The sequence below is a fragment of the Terrapene carolina genome, unplaced genomic scaffold (assembly GCF_002925995.2).
Source record: "Terrapene carolina triunguis isolate 2854851 unplaced genomic scaffold, T_m_triunguis-2.0 Scaffold193, whole genome shotgun sequence".
In the NCBI taxonomy this organism is placed as follows: domain Eukaryota; kingdom Metazoa; phylum Chordata; order Testudines; family Emydidae; genus Terrapene; species Terrapene triunguis.
This window is the reverse complement of record NW_020664544.1, coordinates 1,908,748-1,920,491: the sequence shown is the minus strand read 5'-3', so window position 1 is coordinate 1,920,491 and position 11,744 is coordinate 1,908,748. Positions and strand designations below refer to the sequence as shown.

General features: G+C 47.5%; 2 protein-coding genes across 2 annotated transcripts in view; one reads left to right on the top strand and one right to left on the bottom strand.

Annotated features, from left to right (window-relative positions):
- Window positions 1–1,057, bottom strand: part of NT5C3B (5'-nucleotidase, cytosolic IIIB) — a 12,536-nt gene extending 11,479 nt beyond the window's left edge. Inside the window, exon 1 of the mRNA XM_026654862.2 lies at window positions 977–1,057. The gene's annotated coding sequence lies outside the window, so the exon portion shown is untranslated. The remainder of the gene's footprint in view (window positions 1–976) is intronic.
- Window positions 1,058–2,976: 1,919 nt separating this feature from the next.
- On the top strand, window positions 2,977–11,558 carry KLHL10 (kelch like family member 10). Its single transcript, XM_026654879.1, has 4 exons — window positions 2,977–3,411; window positions 5,652–6,269; window positions 8,335–8,484; window positions 11,184–11,558. The coding sequence occupies exons 1-4, from the start codon at window positions 2,992–2,994 to the stop codon at window positions 11,556–11,558; spliced, it is 1,563 nt and encodes a 520-aa protein (XP_026510664.1). The 5' UTR covers window positions 2,977–2,991.
- Window positions 11,559–11,744: the final 186 nt, after the last annotated feature.

Genomic DNA, 11,744 nt, shown 5'->3' with positions numbered 1-11,744 from the left:
GGGGGCGGGGCTGGGTCCGGATTGGGGGCTGGTAGTTTAAACTGCGGGGCTGGGCCTAGCAGGGCGGGCTCCAGCAAAGGAAGCAGGTGTTTGGGGCGGCCAATGGGAGGGGGGCACGTCCGGGTCGTCTTAACCCCCCAAAAGCTGGAGCCAGCCCTGGGGGTTGGGGGGAGTCAATTAGGTTAGTCTTGGGGGGCTGGTCTGGGATTAGGGGCTGAGTGTGGGGCTAGGGGTCTGTTAGGCAAGGGGGCAGGACTGTTAGGACTGGGGGGCTGGGTCTGGGGGGCTGTTAGGCAAGGGTGCAGGACTGTTAGGACTGGGGGGCTGGGTCTGGGGGTCTGTTAGGTTAGGGGGCAGGACTGCGTTAGGATTGGGGGGCTGGTCTAAGATTGGGGGTCTGGGGGTCTGTTAGGCTAGGGGGCAGGACTGTTAGGATTGGGGGGCTGGTCTGAGATTGGGGGTCTGTTAGGCTAGGGGGCAGGACTGTGTTAGGATTGGGGGGCTGGTCTGAGATTGGGGGTCTGGGGGGTCTGTTAGGCTAGGGGGCAGGACTGTGTTAGGATTGGGGGTCTGGGTCTGGGGGTCTGTTAGGTTAGGGGCAGGACTTTGTTAGGACTGGGGGGGCTGGGAGTCAGGATGCAAGTGCTGCTGCGTTGAGGGCACGGGCTCATGGGGGGCGGGGGTAGAGGGCTGAGCTGGATATGTTCCGTCACTGCAGGACGTCCCAGCTGTGGCTCTCGGTGACCCTGTCCCCTGGGGACAGCAGGGCAGCCCCGTTCAGCCCCTGAAGTTGCTGGGCTGGCATCACCCAGTGTATCTGCCAGTGCAGGGTGGGCCGGGGCGGGCTGCAGAAAGCTGATCTTGTGCAATCTAGGGCCCAGCCTGCCAGGAGCTGCAGAGCACCCCGCACCATCGCTGCCGTTGTTAGAGGCCACACGTTGCAGGTGCTCACTACCACACCTGCTCAGGCCCTCACCTGTCACAAGGTTCACTGCCAGCAGGCTCTCCCACTTCCCCATTGCCCACAAACAGTATCGAGACTGTAAATCGTTCCCAGAACAAACACAGCAGGTAACTGCTGCAACTTGGCTTGTCACAGACCCGTGTTGTTTTTAGCTGGCACGAGCCCAGCCTATTGCAACAAGTGCTAGAAGGTCACTCAGTAGTTAAGTTATTAAACAGAGTCAAAAGACAGGAAACTGAACATTAAGGCAACTAGCTCTTATCTCACAACACCAAAAGTAAAACCGGGTCATGCTGGAAACTGCCTCTGAACTTCCTGCAACGCAACCCTAAATAACATCACTTCATTCAATTGAAGACAAAATAAAGCCAACTGCATTTTTAGTTGCTTCCATTCACAGATCTCAACGCACTTTACAAACAATAACGAATCCTTACAAATCCTCAGTAACATGCTTTTTTCATTGCCCATATTACTTACTGATGGCTATGTTGAGGCGCAGAGAGGAGAAGTGACTTGCCCAAGGTCAGACAGTGAGTCAGTGGCAAAGTCAGGAACTGACTCCTAATTCCTGTTCTGGCCTCCTGCAGGACTCTACTGCCCCTTCAGAGAGCAGGCAGCATACGCAATCCAGCAGGTAAGGCACCAGGCTGAATCAGGTGAGCTTGACTTCTGGCTCTGCCACTGACTTGTGTAGCATTAAGCAAGCCACTTAAGTTCTCTGTGCTGTAGCTTCCCCATCTGTAAAATGGGCATAATAATGGTTAAGACGCTCCAGATAGAGGAAAACTGTCTCCACAGACGTCATTATGCAGTCTCACAAGGCCGAGAGCCATTGTGCAGTAACTGTGAAACGTCAGACGGATTTGGAATTCAAGCTCCAATGTAGCTGTGGTGCCAGGCAAGCAGAGGAGACGGGAGATGCAAATATAAGTCGCCAAACAATTTATCATTGCAGCCAGCCCCACTGATCTAGGGCAACTGTCCCAGCTGCTGCTAAGTGCAGGAAAGGTTCTAGAACCCGGCCCTGTCAATGATCTCATTATCAGGCGTGTTCTGGAACTTCTGGGCTAAATACGCATTTCAAAGAACATGTAGGAGGGGGAAGGAGAAAGCCCAGTAGCGCCTCGGAGAGGAGCTTCTTCTGCTGTCTCCAGGCTTACGGACATGGATGACACCTCGGCTTCAGCGGGGTACTCCCACCCCCACATGGAGAGAAAGATGAGCGCTATGGCTTGCACAGTCTTCAACGAGCTTCGACTGGAAGGCAAACTCTGTGATGTGGTCATCAAAGTCAATGGTTTAGAGTTCAATGCCCACAAGAACATCTTATGTAGCTGCAGTTCCTACTTTAGGTCAGTGCTTGAAGCAAGCCAAGCAAGGGAACAGGCTCAATGACGGCTTGCTTGTCTATCGTCATTGTTTTAAAATGGATTTGGGGTGGACGGAAGCCCTGGAACTGGCATCCATTGTTTAGCCAGAGTCCCGATAATGGCCTAGAAACCAGTATCAGGCCACAGTCTAATATTTCACCATAGCCCTGGAAACTGGTGTCCAGAATTTATCCACAGAGCAGGAACAGCATGGGAAGGGCCATTCTGGGATTCCCTACACTGCCCTGCCAAGATGCCCGGCTTCCTGCCACGTAAGCCAGAGGAGATTTCAGTTTCCTTCCGTTGTCTCTGCTGCAACAAGGCAGCCAGTCATTCTGTGGCTACTTATCCACTGGGAACTATCCCCAAGGCCCCAACTCATTTAACACAGGCCAACAAGCCAATGAGATTTTGGTCATTATCCTGTAGTCTGGTTTAAAACCCAAGGTGAAAAGGTCCAGCCTGCCATTGCTCATCCCGAGTCGTCTATCCCCCTGGAGCGTGAGCTGGTGAAGAAGGGATGTATACGTAAAACAGTAGATTTTATATAGGCTGTTTGGTTAAAGTGTTGCTTCATTTTCCAGGGCTTTGTTTACCAGTGGCTGGAACAACACGGAGAAGAGAGTGTATAATATCCCTGGCATTTCCCCTGACATGATGAAGCTAATTATTGAGTATGCCTATACTAGGACAGTCCCAGTCACTGCTGACAATGTGGAGCGGCTACTGGCTGCAGCAGACCAGTTCAACATCATGGGCATTGTCAGGGGGTGCTGCGAGTTCTTAAAGTCTCAGCTGTGCTTGGAAAACTGCATCGGCATCTGCAAGTTCACAGAGTACTACCACTGCCCGGACCTGCGGCAGACGGCCTACATGTTCATCCTGCATAACTTCGAGGAAATGGTGAAGGTGTCTACGGAGTTTCTAGAGCTCTCGGTCAATGAGTTTAAAGACATCATTGAAAAGGACGAACTCAACGTGAAACAAGAAGATGCAGTGTTCGAGGCCATTCTCAAATGGATTTCCCATGATCCCCCAAACAGGAAACAGTACATTTCAGCCTTGCTGCCTAAGGTCAGTTTGTTGCTGGTTTTCTCTCATGCCTGCTAAACAGCGGTGGGTGGCTGAAAGGGGCTAGAGTAGCAGCTCCTTAAACTGAAGTTAGTTCCTTTTAATGCACAGGAAATGTATAAGAGATAGTGGCTGTGCAAAGATTTTCCCACACTGAAGCTAGCCTGTAGGCCCCAATCCTGTAATCAGATCCCTGTGAGGGAGCCTGGAGAGTCCACAGAGCGTTGCACAAGCATGGGGGCTGACCAGGATAGCAGCAAATCATTGCCAGGGAGCCAGAGGCTGTGGAAGGGGAAAGCTGGACTGTGGTACCAAGACTTTTTCTTTAAACCAAGGAAATTAAATCCCCCCCAAACTTAGTTAACGCAGTGTTAAGATTGCCCAGTGGTGCCTTGTGCCTTTCCAAAATGCTGAGTGGCTAACTTAAACCTCTGAGACCCAGGAAAAAACAAGATAAGATGGATGAACGCCCCCCTTGCAATCTTAATTCGGCCCTCTCACCAGAGCCCAGACACACCAATCACACACACTAGCACTCTATCCTCATGGATAGATCACATGAGCATGGGATAAAGGCCAACATGTGTTCCTTGCTAAGGCCAAACTAGGGTTTAGGCCAAGGGTTGCAAGCAGGAGCTACTTACACTTGGTCTGCACTCAGACACACAAACCACCCCAGACCTGCGAAACTTGAATCACCCCTTCACCCTGGTCCCAAGGATTACTTCCCTTTACACCACTCCCGAAATCTCTGAGACCACGGTGACAACACCCATGGCAAGAAGGCATTCTTGTGTGTGTCTGCTGAAAATTTAGCGCTGAAATGAGGCACACGCGATCCCTCAAGGTACCCACGTCCCTCTTGTCATATCATAGTCGCAGCTGGATCAAGCTGCTCCAATGAACCCCCCACCACTTAACGCAGCGGGAGAGCATGCAGATCAGTGCTGGAATTCAGATCAGTGGAACACAACAGAAACAATGGCATGCTCTTAGTCCTTCCACAGATCTAATTCTAGATTAATAGATGTTAAGCCCAGAAGGGACTATTAGATCATCTAGTCTGACCCCCAGTATCACACAGGACAGAGAATTTAATCTAGTTACTACTGTATTGAGCCGAATACCTGTGTTTTGAATAAGGCATATTACTGAAGGGTATCTGGTCTTACCAAAGACTTCAAGGGATAAAGAATCCACCACTTCCACTGGTAGTTTGTTATCCTTTGCACTGCCCTTTCTCACCCATTCCAAGTGGCTATGAACCTCTCCAGGGGGGCAGAGAGTTAAGACTGCATCGTGGGGGTGGCGTCTGCCATAACTTAGTATTTTCTGGTTTTCAGAAATTGAAGTTAGCCGCTCTCCACATTCTGGAAGGGCACAAGGCACCACTGGGCAAACTTGACTTTGTCTTAAGGAAGTTTGGAGGCATGTAATTAGCTATGCAATGCAATACAGTAGCAAGTGAGGCCAATGCAGTTTTAGGTTTCCTATACAGAAACATCGTGTCATAGATAAGAAGTAGCCCCCCTCTCACTGTGTGAATCTGAAGTATCCATACCTGCAACAATACATTCAGTTCTGCCTCTTTATAGAAGGGCATAGATGAGAAACTGGAAGTGTATCACATTATAAGAAGAATGATTAGGGACCCAGAGGGAGAGACTGATGAGGAAAGATTAAAAGAATGAAGTGTGTATAAGTTCGCTGAGCAATGGCTGAGGGGAGGGGGTAGAGACGGTATAAACACCTACAAACCTGGGGTGAATGTGCCAAGGGAGGAATTATTTGGTGGGGTACTAGGGAGCATAAAGATGTCTTTGGCTAAGGAATAGTCTCCCAAAGGAAAGGAGGGAAAGCCCTGTGGCCTGAGAGATTTAAAACTAGACTTGGACAAACCCATGGAAAATACAGCCTAGGGAGGTAGTCCTGCATGAGATGCCATGGAATGGACTAGATGTCCTCCTAGGTTCTCTTGCTCTCTGATTCTACGAACAGCCTTCGGTCAGTGCCAAAACCAGGCCTGATTTGAAGCAGTGACCTGTGAGGGCCTGGAAAGTACGGTATTCCCATTAACAAGCCTCTCAGCTAGCCAGTCTTCCTTTCAGAGTCCCTGCTCCAACATGGTTGAAATCAAACTATTTCTAGCTGGCCAGTCCCGTAGTACGTAAAAACCATCCCGAGACGGCTCTCATAACTACCCACTCTCCATCTTGATTCCCGCCTCCCCTTTGCCTTTCCAGGTTCGACTAGCGCTGATGCATGCGGAGTATTTTATGAACAACGTTAAAATGCACGACTATGTAAAGGACAGTGAGGAATGCAAGCCTGTCATCATAAATGCACTGAAAGCCATGTATGATCTCAACATGAACGGCCCCTCAAGTTCCGATTTCACCAACCCGCTCACGAGGCCTCGCCTGCCCTATGCAATTTTGTTTGCTATTGGTGGATGGAGCGGGGGTAGCCCAACCAATGCCATTGAAACGTACGACGCCCGGGCAGACAGATGGGTGAATGTCACATGTCAGCAGGAAAGCCCCCGTGCTTACCACGGTGCTGCCTATTTAAAAGGTTACGTCTATATCATTGGAGGATTCGACAGTGTGGACTATTTTAATAGCGTCAAACGGTTTGACCCACTTAAGAAAACATGGCACCAGGTTGCTCCCATGCACTCGAGACGCTGCTACGTGAGCGTCACCGTTCTTAACAACTTCATCTACGCCATGGGAGGGTTCGACGGCTACGTGCGGCTCAACACAGCAGAACGATACGAGCCAGAGACAAACCAGTGGACGCTGATTGCACCCATGCACGAACAGAGAAGCGACGCGAGCGCCACCACGCTGTATGGAAAGGTAAAAAGGACTTGAGCTTACGGAATGCAGCTGCTGCCTCTGGTGAGCAAGAGAGCAGGACTGGTACCAAACCGCCGTCTGTAGTGTTAAACGGTGCATGTTATAATAGTCGCCTCTAGAATCACCGGGATTTATTGGAACGCAGAAAGAACCGACGCCAGCACACACGTCCTGAAAAAAAAAAAAAAAAGATCAAATACATCTTAACACTAAGGCCTGGTCTACACCTAAAGCTTAGGTCGACCCAGAAATGTCGCTCAGGGGTGTGGAAAATGCACACTTCCGAGAGACGTGGTTAAGCCGATCTAAGCTGCGGCACAGAGACCGCTAGATCCATGGAAGAATTCTTCCATCGGTGTAGCTGCCGCCTCTCGAGGGGGTGGAGTAACTGCTGGGATGGAAAAAACCCCTTCTGTTGCTGTAGCAAATGTCTATACTACACGGCTGCAGCAGCACACCTGCAGTGCTGTACGTGTGCTGCTGTGGTGTCTGTGGTGTAGACGAGCCCTAAGATACAGCACCATAGATTGATGGAGGTGCTGTCTGCGCCGATAAGTACAATAGCCTGGACATGCATTACTCTTTGCATTAGGGTAGGGGCTAAGCTCAGCTGAGGGCCCCATTGTGCTAAGCACCTACAGTTGACAGGCTCCATGGATAAGGCAAAGGGGGGAAGGGGAAGCAAGAGGCATGTAAAGGGGAAGTGGCTCCTAGTCCAGAGCAAAATTCAGCTTTTGAGCTACAGCTGTTGATTTCAGGAGTTGTAGAGACGTGGTCTGGAGACACAAATTGGCCAGCGCTTGTTAATCTTTTTTCATAAGCGTCTCCAATTACAAACTTTGGAAAAATACAAACGTAAGCATTAAAAGGAAACAGGAGCAAAGGTACCTTTTGTAGCCGCTCCCCTTCTCTGAATGTAGCTGATGAAATCAGTGTCCCAGGACTGATGTGAGCACTCCCACGGACGCCGAGGTGTGGTTAGGAGGCCCAAAGCTAGTAGATGGGAGAGAGACTTACTCCACATGTGCTAATTAATATTGATTAATATTTGATATCTGATTAATATTTTTTCCTGTTATAGAGCTATGCTTGCAAAAATCTGTCAGAGCAAGAACTGCTCACACAATTGTAGAGCAATTTTAGATGCAAAAATATTTTTTATTTGGTATATTTGCTAGAAGCAGGCATGTGGCAAGATGATTTTTTAAAAATTAATCTGTAGAAGTTAAATGTTTTCAGGGTTTAAAAAAAAGTGGAAATGCAGCAGCTCAGGATCCTAGAGGCCGGCGTAGTACTGAGTCCGCGTGTAACAGAGCAGGGGACACTAGGAATCAGGAATGCTGGGGCTGTAATTCAACTCTTCCATTGATTCAGCGGCACGTCACCAGTCTGTTTTTCCCAGTTATGGCAGGCCCTTGGAGGGGGAGAGGAGGCCTGTGAAGTATATTTGTGACGTGCTTTGCAAATCCTGCTGAAAGGAGCTGTAGCAGTGGCAAGTGTAACAGACACGCCCACTGGACTGGTGATCAATTTACCAGTCAATCTGTCGCTCTTCACTTCCCAACTTACCCTTTAGACTCTGGTACGACAGACCTTGGGCTGTCCAAGAACAGAAGGGCACGAACATAAGAATGTGGAGAAGATTAGAATAGGGGACTGCAACCTCTTACTCAGCTAGAGCAGGGGTTCTCAGCCTTTCGTACTGGTGACCCCTTTCACAGAGCAAGCCTCTGAGTGCAACGCCCCTTATCAATTAAAACCATGTTTTTATATATTTAACACCATTATAAATGCTGGAGGCAAAGCGGGGTTTAGGTTGACAGCTCGCGACTCCCAGGTAATAATTTCACAACCCCCTGAGGAGTCCCGACCCCTTGAGCTAGGGGATTCCTAGTACTTCTATAGAACTCCCATCTCAGGAAACAGAAGTCCAAACTCAGTTCCCCCGTGGTCGATCACTGCACTTGCATTAACCCTGGCCCAGGAAAAGAGGCTATTCCAAAACAGGATAGGATCATTTCATTTCCCCCCCACAAATAGAAATATTGTAATCTTTTTAAAACAGGTCTATATATGTGGTGGGTTCAATGGAAATGAATGCCTATTCACAGCTGAAGCATATGATGCTAAGACAAACCAGTGGACGCTAATCGCACCAATGAGAAGCAGAAGAAGTGGAATAGGAGTAATAGCTTACGGAGAACACGTCTATGCGGTAAGGTGACAGCTGTCAGCTTTCATTATGGTGGATGTATGTGTGGCTTTCACTCTAGTTAAAGTGCTGGAGCAGTGCTCATACATTTCATTCACTCTCTGTCTACAGGTCACATTTCAAGAGGCAAGGTTGAGCGAAAAAGAATCAACCACTTATTGAAAAGGGGCAGAATAAAATGCATTTTTCCTTCATTTAAAATATAAAACATAAGAACGGCCAGACTGGGTCAGACCAAAGGTCCGTCTAGCCCAGTGTCCTGTCCTCCGACAGTGGCCAATGCCAGGTGCCCCAGAGGGGATGAACAGAGCAGGGAATCATCAAGTGATCCACCCCTGTTGCCCATTCCCAGCTTCTGGCAAACAGAGGATAGGGCCACCATCCCTGCCCATCCGGGCTAACAGCCATTGATGATCCTCCATGAACTTATCTAGTTCTTTTTTGAACCCTGTAATAGTCTCGGCCTTAACATCCTCTGGCAAGGAGTTCCACAGACTGACTGTGCGTTGTTTGAAAAAATACTTCCTTTTGTTTGTTTTAAACCTGCTGCCTATTAATTTCATTTGGTGACCCCTAGTTCTTGTGTTATGACAAGGAGTAAATAACACTTCCTTATTTACTTTCTCCACACCAGTCATGATTTTATAGACCTCTATCTCCCCCCTTAGTCATCTCTTTTCCAAGCTGAACAGTCCCAGTCTTATTAATCTCTCCTCATATGGCAGCCGCTTCATACCTCTAAAAAAAGTTGTGAAATAATTTTAACAGCTATAGCTTTGAAATAAAGTTTGGCAGAGAATTAGCCCTGATGGAGAAATGTCTTTCATGGTCCTACTGAAGACATTTAACAAGTCCAATACCTTGAGAAATGCAGTTCTTGGATGTTCCCTACTCAGTCTTTATTTTTAACCAGTGTCATGAGCAATAGGCTACCACTGTACACAGGACCGTCCCTAGGAGGGTGTGGGGCCCGGGACAACCCCCCGTGCCCCAGGCCCCACCCCCACTCCACCCCTTCCCCCAAGCCCCCGCTCTGCCCCCATTCCACCAAGCCACTGCCCCACCTCTTTCCAGCTTCCGCCACCTTCCCTGAGCAATACTGGGAGCTGGCGGGGCGGGCTGGGGCCGGGTCGCTCGCTGCTGCCAGCACCAGGCCCCCCGCTAACCCCCCAGGCTGCCCTGGACCCTGTGTCCCAAAGCATGGGGCCCCCCAAAGTGCAGAGTGGTTGCCCTGGTTCATCCTATGGACGGGATGGCTCTGACTGTACATATACAGCATATAGAGGAAAGCTATCTCACCTATGGTGCAGCTGTTAAGGTGGGAATTGAGTGAGGCAGATGCAGTGAACATACAGAAGAACCTCAGAGTTACAAACAGACCAGTCAACCACACACCTCATTTGGAACCGGAAGTACACAATCAGGCAGCAGCAGAGACAAAAAACCCCAAAAAACCAAAGAGCAGTAGAGTACTGTGTTAAACTACTAAAAGAAAAGAAAGGGAAAGCAGCATTTTTCTTCTATATGGTAAAGTTTCAAAGCAGTGTTAAGTCAATGTTCAGTTGTAAACTTTTGAAAGAACCACCATGTTTTGTTAAGAGTTAAGAACTACCTCCATTCCTGAGGTGTCATAACTCTAAGGTTCCTCTTGCTTCAGTGAATGAAGTGTGCACTCATCAGCTCTTCACATTTTCATGGAATAGGGTCTTCTGATTCTCCTTAGGCATTTAGTTCCAGATTAGGACTTTTGCGCTAAGTTATACTCATCCCTTTGTGTACATGCAGTAAGATCAATATCCTCAAATACAATATAAAAGTTTTCCTAAAACCTTAGATGCAGGTGTAGAATGTTGTATACAATGAAGAGGACATTTTTACAACATACCCCAGATGAACAACCTAGAGAAAATGAAAGTTTAGAATATGAACGTCTCCTAAGTTCATAGGTAACTACTCTATTCAGCTGTCTCATTCACCAAAATTTCACCTAAAATAGGCTGCACATAAGCCATGTTTATAGCTCAACTGTTTAACCTCCAGCAACATCTAAGGACTTAATGCCAGCTGAGAAAGGTTGGTACTGACAGTTCTCGAAATAAATACCCAAGAGAATTTATATGAAGTCAGAAAGATAACGGAATATTTTAAACAGGGCGGCATCAATTGTGACAAGAGGCTACACATATCCAAGGTTGTAGAAAACTGAATTGTATTGTGTTTGAGAAATAGTACGATGTAATTTGGAATACTGTTATATGCAAAAGGGGCAAAGTTAAAGTTGCACTTGGAACCTTATTTGTTATTTCCCCACTTTGAACGCTTGACCTCACAACCTTACAATTCTCTTCATGTAGTTTTTAAGTGAATTTTGGATTATTTCTACTTAACTCATATACATCCTGTGCCTTTGCCTCCTTTAGATGTAAGAATGTAAAATTTAACTATTCCAATAAACATTTTTGGCAGTTAGATTTTACCATAACTAGAAAGAACAAAGTAGTAGCCTGCAGTAAGTGAATATGCAGAATTAAGGTCTGATTTTCAGAAGTGCTGAATACTCACACTTCTAGTCAATGAAGCTGAATATGCACAGAATTTGGCCTACTTGAATATGCATGAGTCCTAAACCCATGTAACAATTCAGCCACCTAATATAAGCCCTTCCTCAGCTAGTAAACGCCATATTTCTTTGATGTCTACAGGTAGGAGGCTTTGACGGCGCCAACCGTCTTCGGAGTGCAGAAGCCTACAATCCAGTTGCCAACACCTGGCGTACAATCCCAACCATGTTTAATCCCCGTAGTAATTTTGGCATTGAAGTGGTGGATGACCTTCTGTTTGTGGTGGGTGGCTTTAATGGTTTCACTACCACATTCAATGTTGAATGTTACGATGAAAAGACTGATGAGTGGTATGATGCCCATGACATGAGCATATACCGTAGTGCTTTGAGCTGCTGTGTGGTGCCAGGACTAGCCAATGTTGGGGAGTACGCTGCCAGACGAGACAACTTTATAGGATTATCACAGCGAGATGAAGTCAAATACTCCTCTTCGACAAGTACCCTACCTGTATGAATAGCTCCACCTAGCTAATAAAGTCTTCTAAGCAAGAACTGTATGTATTCACTTTTTAAAATAAAAGCAATTGGATACAAACTCACAGGAATAGTCAGTCCTGGAAATTGTTTCATTCAATGGAGCCAGACATCTATCATTTACAAACATGGGTTACAGTGCTAAACAGTGCATACCTGGCAAAAA